Source organism: Aquarana catesbeiana, linkage group LG01, assembly GCF_042186555.1.
Source record: "Aquarana catesbeiana isolate 2022-GZ linkage group LG01, ASM4218655v1, whole genome shotgun sequence".
Taxonomy (NCBI): Eukaryota; Metazoa; Chordata; class Amphibia; order Anura; family Ranidae; genus Aquarana; species Aquarana catesbeiana.
In genome coordinates this window covers 930,502,409-930,515,567 of record NC_133324.1, presented here as the reverse complement: position 1 = coordinate 930,515,567, position 13,159 = coordinate 930,502,409, and the positions used below count along the sequence as shown (strand labels likewise).

The window sequence follows — 13,159 nt, the reverse complement described above, 5'->3', positions numbered from 1 at the left end:
ACTTAACAGTATTTCAACAGATACCCAATTGCAGACATGAAGGCATGGATCCAATCATATAAGGCATGTAAAAGTCCATTGATATACAAGAAAATGTGAATAGATATCAAAGAGTCTTCCATGCATGCTTGTCAACGCGTTTCGCAGAAATTTGCTTCCTCAGGACAGATTGGGTAGGCGCTACTGATTGACCTCCAAAAGACAGACAAGGGCAGAAGGACCTTCAAAACAGACCCGGTAATGCCAGATGACAAATGGCATCCAACCCCCAACGCAGGGTATTTTTCATAGGCTTTTCCTTTGATAGTGTAGTGACCGAATCAGATATCAATTTTCATTGGTTTAGGGCAGTGAAAGCTGACTTCTGATTGGTTTCTGCGTGTTAATGTAAGCCTGCCGTTTAAGCCATATAAATTGATACAAAATGAACTGATGTGGTAAATCATAGACACCTACTTTACTACGCATATTCAGGCTACAGTGTGCACTGTGTTGAGTTCTCTTTATCACTGAAAATCTTGCACATACAAGCTAAAAGCAGTAAAGCACAGCAATAAATGGTAAAACACTAGCGTGTAAAATATTTTCTTGGGAGAAAAAAGACACAAAAGTCATGCAAACCTACAAGAATGCTTGTACATGGTATATGGGGTAAGTGTCTCACCTTTCCTTTATACAGTGAGGAATTCTTTGTGGAGATTTGGGCCTCCTATGCCCTATATCTATATATAACTGAGCCATCCAATAGGCTCCAGAGTATGACCACTCTATCCAGCGCAATTTGTAATCTAACAGACCTAGTCAGACACGCCCCCTCTCTTCCTACACACTACACATCTTTGTGATGATGGGTGTGGTTGTTACTGAGCTATTCCAGCACAGAGCTCTGGAGTGGGAGGGCGGAAAGCTCAATTTCCACTAACAGTAAAGGCAAATTTTATGCCATTTCTAAGTGCAAATCATTTTAAAATCATTTGGTGGTACAGGACAGCATGGTCTGCAAACAGTATATCTGTGCAGAAAAAATATAAATAATAATAAAAAAAAAATATATATATATATATATATATTTGAAGAATAAAAAAAACTTGTATTCAACAATATTATCACTTGTATTAAGTGCATATAGTTACAAGTATTTTCATCGGTCCTCTAAATTGATTGATACCTTTAAACTACAGCTTGTACTGCACAGTAATTGCACTGTGGGATATCTCTGTACAGGTATGAGTTCATGGGGTAATTTAAACATTCACACCTTGGACTAATAAAGAGGATTAGTGTATGAGCAATCTCTTGCGTTGTTGGGTGTTTTTTTTTCTGGCATTCACTTTGCTTATGGTTGTTTTTAATTTTTAGTTGATGACAGTCTGGGTTTTCTACCCACCTTTGGACCCTGCTACGTGAACCTGTACGGCAGCCCCCGAGAGTTTACTGGCTTCCCGGATCCCTATGATGAGCTCAATATGGGCAAGGTAAGAATTCCACAGTAGGTTATTTTAAACAAGTTGGGCATGCAGACTCAATGAAGAGATTGTCCTAGTGGTGATCAAACACATGATACAGGACCAGGCTGAGGGGTAGGCAGAAGAGACATTCGCCTTGGTATTTCAACAGGATGGAGAGCAAAAAGGGCTGGACCTGCCATCTATGTGCTGAAGTAGATCACAGCTCATGGGGGGGCATTTCTTCCTTTTCTCCTCTGATTCTAAAAGACCCGTCCTGGTACTGCTCAGGGCTGATGTTTTGGTGCTGGTAGTTAAGAACTGTTGAGTATTTTGTTGTAGGCCAGTATTTATGCACCTGTGTCTGAACAAACTTGCTTGTTCTTCTGAAGAGAAAATGCATTGTTAGGGGGGTACTGTGATCTCTGTGAGAGGTAATAAATACCTGCAAGTGTTACACTGACACAGCACTTACCATGTATGCATTTAAGATTAAAAATATATGTGATGACTGGTCTGGCTTAAATAGCGCCCCTGATTTTAAATAAAGCTCAACTAAGGATACTAGGTTCAAAAATCCCCCAAAAAATAACCCGGCCCCCATAGGTTGTTATTGATGACTATGTTGCTGTAGGGTGCCATTGCACTCACCTCCTGTCATGTCACCTGCAAGGTCAAATCGCTCCAGTAAACATACATTTTAGTGGAATGAGGGGCGGGAGGAGGGTTATAAACTGTGTTAAGCTGACCCATATACTGCTTAAATTTCTGCTGAATTAGCAAAAATTTGAGCTGTGGATGGCCCTGTTGGTATCACCGAGCTCAAGTCTCTTTTTCATTAAACTTTTTTGAAGGAGCCAGATAGAAAAATTGGTGGCTGAATAGTGACTGCATCCAATAACATGCGGTCACTGTTCAGGTATCCCCCAAAGCTTAGTTTGGTGTGGTTGAGAAATGGGCATTACACAGACCTTGTCACTTTGGCCTGAATGGACAAGACGATGGGTCTCCTCAAAGGCTAGTATTGCATTAAAGTGGTTGTAAACTCTCCCCCACAACTTTGTCCAATGTGAATCAGCATAAAAAACCCTAATGAACACTGCTTGTAGATATCTCTTTACTTGAATAGTATTGTTGTAATCCTTTTTGTTCTTTAGAATGATGTCACTGAGCATGCCCATATCTCCCATGATTTATGGCACACTCTGTGTGCTTGTCTGTCTATTATCAGGACTTCCTACAGCACAACACTGAAATTCCAGGAGACTGCATAATCACTCAGAGCTTCCTCCTACACCTCATGTGACCATGTGACATCACATGGAGTGGAAAAAAAGGCATCAGACAGCATTACTGCAGTCTTATCAGCTGAAGCTGATAAGACTGACATAGGCAAATACTAGATAATCAGCACAAGTAAATACTATGAAATAAAACAAGTCAGCTATGAGCAAGGAAGCAGGGTTGCCATAGAAACATTGGATTGAGAAGGAGGCTTGGTTATCAGTACAGGAAGTGCTCAATGTAAGGGCGGAAATACACTCTACTGTGGACTCAGAAATAATACTTAGGTTGGCGCTGCCTTACCCCTGGAAACAAGTTTTTTAAAGTTTCTTTAAACAGTGAGTAATTTGCGATTTGGGCTGGATTACAGTGGCTATAGTTTGATAATTATTTATTATAATGGATTAAATGAAAAGAAGCATCAGAGTGGGAGAGTTTACTTCTTTAAGATTCTTCTTCCTTTAAAGAAACTTTCTTTTGCAAGAATAGAATGTATTTCTGCTGGGAAATTATTCCATAAAGACTCTACAGACTGTCTGGCATTGGGTTGGGTATTTGGCCTGTCCCACGTCAATTATTCAGGTCAGCTGTCACCACATATGTCTCCCCTTCCTCTGTTACCTTACTGGTATTTTCCTTCTGAAATGTCCTCTCTTTGTTTTGGAAGGGAGAAGGTGTAGCGTATCGTGGGCGCATTCTGCTGGAACTGGAAAGCAAGTTGGTGGAGTACTCGGAGCAGAAGGTGGAAGACATTCCTTCTGATGACCTTCTACGAGTTGAGGTAATGACAGGTCTGCCTGAAGGAGGGCAGAAGAATGAAGACTGCCTGTTAGTTCAGAATTTTTCTGCTAAATGGTTGCCCATATTATTTGAGAATGTTGGAAGGCCTGAAGCACCCTGTAGTCAGAAAGACATAAATGATCCTAATTAGGTTACAGATGCCTCACTGTGAAATTCTACAATGGCAGAATGAAAAGCTACATAAATCTATAAAATGTGTAAAATAGCATTATATTCATTTTATTATTCCAGTTTGGTACCATTGTTTAAAGTAGGGCCCCAGGCAGAAATAAGTCTTTTGGTCCAGTTATGGGTTTATTAGCCCAACGGAACTTTCAGGGTAAATCACACATTCATGGCACATTCTCATGGCATTTTGTCACCACCCTTACCGTACCACTAAGCAAAAATGACCTGTCTTCTTCTTCTTGTTAATATAAATGTTATGCTGACAAGCACAGAAGGATCAATCCAGATAGTGAAGGCTCTAGGAAAACTGAGAACAGATGCAATGCGGAGCAATCCTTAAGGTAGGGTGCTGCTCCGGCTCACAGCAGGAGTCCGGTGCGTCTCCATTCACAGTTTCACGTCCAAATTCAGCCCGAATTATTGGCTGAATTCGGACCTGAAACGGACCAAAAGACGCACAGAACTCCTGTGCAATTTGCACCGGAGCCACTGCGGAGATGTGTGAACCGGCTTCGTAGAGAGCCGGTCACAATCTCCTGCTATGCGAATTCCACATCCAATTTGCAATAGTGTGAACCCAGCCTTAAGGTTTTAGACCACTTGTGCCCAACCTGTGGCCCTTTGGTATATGATTTGTGGCCTTCGGACCTCAGCAGTCTGTAGTGGGAACATTTATTGGGGTAATAGCATTGATCTCTACTAGCCTCATGTAGCATGTTCCCAGTTTCATATTGTCTTCTGCAGCATATCCCCCGCTAACAATGTATCCTGTCCTCACTCTCTGACCCTCATTTCCACAGTTTCTGACAGCCCTCTCAAGCATTACATATATTGAAGATTATGTGAGACCCTTTGGTGATGTGAGGGGCCGCATTTGAGGCCCCCTTTAGCTCATAGGTTGACAATCACTGTTTCAGACTTTATTGTCCTGGTTTTGCAGAGATATCTGCGGAGACGGAAGTACTGCCTCTTTGCTGCCTTCTACTCGGCCACCATGCTGCAAGACGTGGATGACGCCATCCAGTTTGAAGTCAGCATCGGGAACTATGGCAATAAATATGACACCACCTGCTTGCCTCTGGCCTCCACCACTCAGTACAGCGGAGCCGTGTTTGATGGTAAGAGCCATTGCTGGGCTACATAGACAACAAACATTTTTTTTGCATGTTTGGCATTATGCCTCAATGTATACAGTTTTAAGAACATTGTTTTTTGTGAATCTGCTGCAAAGTTTCTTGCTTAGGCGCCTTTCACACAGACGGCTGTTCTGCCCCAGTTTAAAGCATGTTTTTTTTCCTGTGAAATTCAGGACTCCAGGCACTGCGATCAGCTGCATTTGCACAGTGCGATTAGCTGCGGTTTGCCGTTTCCATGGCAACCCGACAGGGTACCGACTCGCACTGTTTGGTATGAATCTTGAGGGGGAACTCCACGCCAAATTTTACATTAAAAAAACGGCATGGGTTCCCCCCCAGGGGCATACCAGGCCCTTAGGTCTGGTATGGATTTTAAGAGGAACCCCCTATGCCGAAAAAATGGCGTGGGGTCCTCCCCAGCATCCCCGTGCTTGTTGCTCATTGGGAAAGGAGAAATCATTGACACAGTGCACTGCGATTACCTGCGGTTATGTGTGGATAGCTGTGCTAAATCGCTCCTGGACGCAGTCAATTCTATTGTTTCTATCCGCACGGAACCGCATGTATCTAATTCGCAGCTAAACGCAGTGTGTGAATGGGGCCATAGGAAAGCATTGTGTGCTTTTAGCTGCGGTAGAAAATCCGCAGCTAAAAGCACCATTCTATCCGTCCGTGTGAAAGGGGCCTTAGTAGCAGCACTTCCTGTTAAAGGATGACAATGCTAAGGCGCTACCTAGCAATAATTGGCAGCTCAGCTCTGTTGTCAGCCTGTATGCAAGCTCTATCAGTTGGCTGTTGGGCTGCCAATTTGATAGACTTGATGGGCAACCCAACAGCCAACTGAAGAAGCACACACAGCAGGCTGCCAACGTTGCTGTTAATTACAAGTAACAGCTTACTGTGTTGTCATCTTCTAATAGGAAGTTTTGTTACTGAAAAGATCTCCACATAAGAAACTTTGTAAAATATTCACAAAAAATAATTTTCAATGAAGATCTATCATTATAATTTTCCTTTACCAGCTTGTTCCCTATGGGATAAAGTACATGTGTCACTTTGTGCCATGTTTCTAAGAGCTTTCTAACCCGAGTTATGAGTACTGACCTTCCCCCCTCCCCTCCTGCTGTAGCCGATCCAACAACAGCTATGAAGAAGACGGCTGATTCAATGCCAAAGCTTGTCACTACTGTGAACACTTTCCGAGACAAACAACGGCAAGAGGAAAGTAGAGGGAGGGGCCTCTGCCGTTACTGGCAGGATCACAAGGTGATAATAAAGGGGAAAAAAAACACCCGAACAAATGAAAACTAAAGCAGCTACCACATCTATGGATCCGTAATCTGCTACATATTAAATTTTTGGGATTTAGATACACTTTAACCAATTGAAGACCTGGCCTTTTCTGGCACTTTATGTTTAAAAGTTTTAACCAGTATTTTTTGCTAGAAAATTACTTATAACCCCCCAAACATTATATATTTTTTTACATTATATATTTTTTTAGCAGAGACCCTAGGGAATAAAATGACGATCGTTGCAGTTATTTATGTCACATGGTATTTGCGCAGCCATTTTTCAAACCCAATTATTTGGGAAAAAAATACATTTTAATGAATAAAAGAAAAACAAAACACAAGATATACCCCACTTTGTATAATATGAAAGATTATGTTACGCCGAGTAAATAGATACCTAAAATGTCATGCTTTAAAATTGTGCACGCTCGTGGAATGGCGACAAACGACGGTGCTTAAAAATCTCCATAGACAATGTTTTAAACGCCATTACATGTTACCTGTTTAGAGTTACAGAGTTCTAGTGCTAGAATTATTTCTCTTGCTCTAACGTTCGTGGCGATACCTTACTTGTGGTGCGAACCCTGTTTACATATGCCTGCGTGACTTACGTATGCGCTCACTCCATGTTCAAGCATGGAGGGATGGTGGCTCTTTAAAAAAAATATTTTTCTTCTTTTTTTTATTTTTACACTGTCCCTTTAATTTTTGTATTACTTTTTTTATCACTTTTATTCCTATTACAAGGAATGTAAACATCCCTTGTAATAGAAATAAGGATGCCAGGTCCTATTTATGAAGAGATTTGGGGTCAAAAAAGACCCCAAAATTCTTCTTTACCTTTAAATTTTTAATTTTTGATCTTTTGCTTTAAGAAAAAAAAAATATTTACTTGCACCCTAGACCGGAAGTAACTTCATGACGTCGCTTCAGTCCTCCAAAGTCATAGAGGTGACCAAAGATAATCTACTCTTTGATTACCTCTGGGGCATTGTCGGATCGTTTCTCGGGCAAGCAGGCAGAAACGGTAAGCCTGAGAGACACAGGGGATAGCTTCAGCCATAATTCTGATAAACCACTTGCAAACCGCCATGTATAAACCTTTATTGTGGTTGGCTCGTGGTTAAAACTGAACTCTGGCATAAGCAAATATTGTCTAAACCCAAGAGTTGTATATTGTTACTTAAATCTTGGTGTGCTTTGTGTATTTTTTCCAGATCTGTGCATTAATCCAATGTGAAACTTTGCCTCTGTGCAGGAGCTTCCTGTACTACAGACCGGTCACTACTGCTCTATCGCTTGTGCAGGGTGACTGGTCTTGTCTCCGCCCCCTCCTGTAGTTTGCTGCAGCCAGCCTGTAATGGGTGGAGCTGCTGGGTTCCTCTCACAGTTCTGCGCACGTTATGTACAGCAGAGTGATGATATCACTGCCATTGTTACAAGGTAATATCTGGGTGTGCAAAGACATTTGGTGCACACAAAGTGAATTTATTTCCTTTGTGGCTGTTGAGGAATATATTTGAATTCTATTTTTGTTAAATTTTAATAATATTGCAGGCTAACCTTAAGTTAGCAATCCTCTTACCTCTATGTTGAGAATCCCCTTAAAGAATCCCCTTGTATTAAAATGAAGGACTCGAAAAGTGGAATTCCCGTCAGCATAGAGTGGTGAGGAGCTAGAACCTCAGCCAGGCTTTTTTGCTTTCTGTGTCCCCTTTTGGAGGAGAATGGGCAGAGTTCTTTAAATCCCCCTACTTAGTATTCTGACTGAAGTCCTCTATACCAGTGGCTCTCAACCCTGTCCTCAAGTACCCCCAACAGGCCATGTTTTGGAAATTTCTCTTAGATAAAATAGCTGTCCAAAATACCAAGCCATTGACTCTGATTTAAAGCACCTGTGCAAGATAAAGGAAAACCTGCAAACATGGCATGTTGGGGATACTTGAGGACAGGGTTGAGAACTACTGCTCTATACCAGTGGTTTTCAACCTTATTGAGACCAGGACTAGGTACATTTTTCCAAAACCTTCCATGCCCTAACAAGTTTATATCCATACAACAAAAGTATGGGAATACAGAATATGCACTGAAATTATGGTTGGGGTGTCACTGTGGGAAAATGAATGTTCTGGAGGGGGTTAGGGGACACTGCACCAGACTTGGAGGTCCTGAATGGGATGAGGTTTCTGGAGGGAGTTGGAGGCAACTGTGGGGGAGAGGGTCTGTAGAGGGGACTGGGCGTCTCTCCAGGAGCATGTGGGTTTTGCAGGGGCAATGTGGGAGACCAGAGGGCACTTTGGGGATGAGGGGACACTTTTGGGGTCAATGTGGGGGGCTGGAGTCTCTGTAGCAAGCTAGGAAGCACTGCTTGGAGCTCTGGAACATGTGGGGTGTGGGTGGGTACTGTGGAAACTGCTGGCTTTTAGGAGGCCTGGGGTTACTGTGAGAGGTTGAGGGGCACTGCTGGCCACTATGGAAGGTTGGGTGCCTTTATGGAAGCTGGGAGACACTGTGAGAAGTTAGGAGATCTGCAGCTAGCTGAAGGCCTGGTAGAAAGAAGGCTGCAGCCCCATGGTTGAGAGGGGGTGGCTTTTGGCGCTATAGCCCCGAATCTGGGGCCCATAGCCCCGAGTCTCTGCAGGGGTCCTCAAGGGGAGGGGAGGCGCTCTGGGGACCCTGATGTAAGTTGGGGGCTCTCTGGGGACCCTGATTTAAGGGGGAGGCTCTCTGGGGACCCTGATTTAAGGGGGAGGCTCTCTGGGGACCCTGATTTAATATGGAGGCTCTCTGGGCACCCTAATGTAAGGGGGCTCTCTGGGAACCCTGATGCAAGGGGAAGGCTTTCTGGGGACCCTGATGTAAGGGGGGCTCTCTGGGGATATATACACACACACGTATATTATATACATGTGTATGCCCGCCCAAGTGTATGACTTTCTTTACTATGCTGCTATTGGCTCTAGCCCCAGATCTTTTGTAGACCTAGCAACGCCCCTGGTTGAGAACCAATGCTCTATACAATTCTCTCCACATTTATTGCAGTAATGAATTCATTGTTAATAGGAATTGTTTGCTTTATATTTCAGGCTGTCAGTACTATTACCTGCCCTGGGGTAACGTGAAGCCCGTTGTTGTTTTGTCATCATCCTGGGAGGACATCAGTCACCGCACTGACTGCCAGAATATCATCCACCATATCATTGACAACTTGGTGAGTTTGTGGGCATTCTGATTTTCTTGTTTATGAATGGTCAGTAGTTACTACAATGCATTCGCTTACCCAAAGCCGAACTATGGATAATAAAACGCTAAGATACTTACATACAGCAGGGTGCTCCATAATTTCTTCTTTAAACAGATACCCTTGTGCCTGCTGAATGTGGCCTCCCAGAATGAGTTTTGTGCTCGCAGAACTGTGTGCAGAATGCGGAAATCCAGTTAGCAAGCTGGGTAACCAAGGTCCTTCCCTAATGGCAGGTAGTCTCCATGGAGGTCTGGAGGACTGTCCTAAATCTATCTCTCCAACTACAGAACCTGATCCCAAGCCAAGCCTATCTTTCCTTGATCGGCAGGTGTCTTTCCCTGTCTTTACACCTCCTACAGCACCAAAATAATCCAGCAGGGGCTATATGAGTCCAAAATGGCAGTCCAAATCTTGGAAAAGCTCTCTGTCAATCAGATACAGGCTCCCCCAAGATGGTCGCTATGAGCCTAGTGCAGAGGACAAGTCAGTCCTCTGCAGTGGTTACCTTAGCACAGTGGTTCTCAACTCCTGTCCTCAGGACCCATTAACAGGCCAGATTTAAGGTATTGCCTTGGGGAGATGCAGACTAGAATACTGCAATCACTGAGCAGCAAATTATATCACCTGAGATTTATTTCAGTTATCTTGCAAACCTGGCCTGTTAGTGGGTCCTGAGGACAGGAGTTGAGAACCACTGCCTTAGCACCAGGCACCTAACGAGTTAGTTAATGAGTGATCTGTGGATTAACACCTCACTACCTATGCTGTCAAGGTTCACATATTGATATGTGATTATACAGCAGTTCAATAAAGGTATCACATTATAAAAATAGGTGTATAGATGCCATCATATTACATTGATATGTGGGACAACGAAAACATAAATATGTGTAGAGGGGAAAAGAGCGTATTGAAAGAGGAAGATGCTTAAAGTGGTTGTAAACCTCAGACATGAAATATGAACAAAGCATATCCCTCTATAGTGTGTACTTGTCTCAGTCCAGAGCACTAATTCCGCGTACACACGAGCGGACTTTTCGACGGACTAGGTCCGATGGACCGGACCCCCTCGGACAATTCGACTGTGTGTGGGCTCCAGCGGACTTTTTTTCCCCCAAAAGTCCAACGGACCTAGAAATAAAACATGTTTCAAATCTTTCCGACGGACTCGAGTCCGGTCGAAAAGTCCGCTCGTCTGTATGCTAGTCCGACGGACAAAAAACGACGCTAGGGCAGCTATTGGCTTCTGGCTATCAACTTCCTTATTTTAGTCCGGTGTACGTCATCACGTACGAATCCGTCGGACTTTGGTTGATCGTGTGTAGGCAAGTCCGTTCATTCGAAAGTCCGTCAGAAAGGCCGTCGAAAAGTCCGCCCGTGTGTATGCGGCATAAGTGTCATTTTTGCCTGCTGCCTCCTTCCTCTGATATCAGCATGAGTCAGTTTTCCTGACACCAAGAGAATAATGGTGACGGGGAGGAACCCCCAGCTGATTGACAGCCTAAGCTCTGTTCCTGTGAGCTGTGTGTGTAGGGGGGTGTCCCTTCCCTCCAATGAGCTTTCAGAGCTCTCCTCACTGAGCTCTGCAGAGTGTAATTTCAGCTCTCTGCATCCTGTTTTCTGAACTCTCAGACAGGCTTATAAAATCTGCACTTTCGATGTAGAAAAGACACCAGATAAACAGGTACCACTTATGTAGGAGGATTTGTTTTATCTCTGTGTATCACCTGAGTATATGGAAGGGTTTACAATCTCTTGAAAGTGATAATAAAGGGATTATTTTTCTTTCTTTAAAAATAACAAACATCTCATACTTAGAAGAGGAGGATGCAGGCTGCTCTGTGCAATACTGTTGCACAGAGCAGCCCGGATCCTTCTCTTCTCCGGTCTCTGCTGGTGCTCCTGGCCCCTCCCTCCTGCCGAGCGCCCTCAGAGCAAGCAGCTTGCAATGTGAGCACCCAAGCAGGCGCGCTCCCGAGCCGCCGTTTCTGCGTGTCCATTCACACACAGAGCCGCCACCTCTCTCTCCTCATTGGCCCTGGACACAAAAAAGTACCAGAGATTTTTTGCCTCAGCACAAAGATACTGCTAAGCAACCTTGTGCAGCTCTTTGGGCGCCAGAAAGCACTGGGACTTTTATACCTCAAAACACAGGAGCTGCTAAGAATATGAATGAGACCTGAAGCAAGATGTGTATTTAAATTGGTATTTTCTAGGCCGTAGTCATCCTGAGCTGGATTTATACTGTAGTTCAGCTTTCTTGGGCCTTTCCTGGCCTCTTGTCATTGATAGTGTGTGAGAGGCTTTGGGAAGTCAGTTTTCCACCTGGGCCTTTACAATCACTTTAAGTTAAATAGGAACTGCAGTCTGCTCACATAATTTGTAATAAAAACACATTTTTGTAAATATTTTATTCTATCTTTTCATGTGACAACACTGAATAAATGACACTTTACTACAATGTAAAGTAGTGAGTGTACAGCTTGTATAACAGTGTACATTTTCTATCCCCTAAAAATAACTCAACACACAGCCATTATTGTCGTAACCGCTGGCAACAAAGTACACCCCTAAGTGAAAATGTCCAAATTGGGTCCAAAGTGTCAATATTTTGTGTGGCCACCATTATTTTCCAGGACTGCCTTAACCCTCTTGGGCATGGAGTTCACCAGAGCTTCACAGGTTGCCACTGGAGTTCTCTTCTACTCCTCCATGATGACATCACGTAGCTGGTGATGTATGGTCTGAGCACTGACAGGCTGACCCCCCACCCCTTCAACCTCTACAGCAGTGCTGGGAGCACTCATACGTCTATTTCCCAATGAGAACCTCTGGATATGACGCTGAGCACGTGCACTCAACTTCTTTGGTTGGCCATGGCGAGGCCTGTTCTGAGTGGAACCTGTCCTGTTAAACCTCTGTATGGTCTTGGCCACCATGCTGCAGGTCAGTTTCAGTTTCTTGGCAATCTTTTTATAGCCTAGGCCATCTTTATGTAGAGCAACAATTCTTTTTTTCAGATCCTCAGAGAGTTCTTTGCCATGAGGTGTCATGTTGAACTTCCAGTGACCAGTATGAGAGAGTGAGAGCGATAACACCAAATTTAACACACCTGCTCCCCATTCACACCTGAGACCTTGTAACACTAATGAGTCACATCACACTGGGGAGGAAAAATGGCTAATTGGACCCAATTTGGACATTTTCACTTAGGGGTGTACTCACTTTTGTTGCCAGCGGTTTAGACATTAATGGCTGTGTGTTGAGTTATTTTGAGGGGACAGCAAATTTACACTGTTATACAAGCTGTACACTCACTACTTTACATTGTAGCAAAGTGTCATTTCTTCAGTGTTGTCACATGAAAAGATAGAATAAAATATTTACAAAAATGTGAGGGGTGTACTTACTTTTGTGAGATACTGTATATCATCTGGATCTGTTGCAGGAAGGAGAAAGCATAACCTGATCACTGGTGAATGTAATGCTCTGACAGCTCACAGTTTACAGACAATAGTGAGGATAAGCTGTGTGATAGATTTGTACATCAGCTGGTCAATGGATGACAGGCAGCAGAAGGAGTGAAAATGGTGGATATTTAAGCTGGACATAGACTAATTGAAATGTGGCCAGTTCAGCATGAACCGCACAAATTTCGATCCAACTATGGGCAGGCTGGTTGTACTGAAGTCAATCTATCGATCAACTTCAGAACAACTAGTGTTTCAGCTTTTTTTTTTATCGCTCGATCACTGCCAGCGGCTATAGCCGCCAGCAATGATCATT

At 43.5% G+C, this 13,159-nt stretch overlaps 1 protein-coding gene across 6 annotated transcripts in view; it reads left to right on the top strand.

Moving 5' to 3' along the window:
• The window catches only part of DYSF (dysferlin), a 395,589-nt gene that overhangs the window by 219,614 nt on the left and 162,816 nt on the right, over positions 1–13,159 (top strand). For all 6 annotated transcript variants that reach the window (XM_073611045.1, XM_073611046.1, XM_073611050.1 and 3 more), the window contains 4 exons: positions 1,360–1,475; positions 3,397–3,510; positions 4,639–4,816; positions 9,216–9,340. In XM_073611045.1, the coding sequence (XP_073467146.1) occupies positions 1,360–1,475; positions 3,397–3,510; positions 4,639–4,816; positions 9,216–9,340 (533 nt within the window). The remainder of the gene's footprint in view (positions 1–1,359; positions 1,476–3,396; positions 3,511–4,638; positions 4,817–9,215; positions 9,341–13,159) is intronic.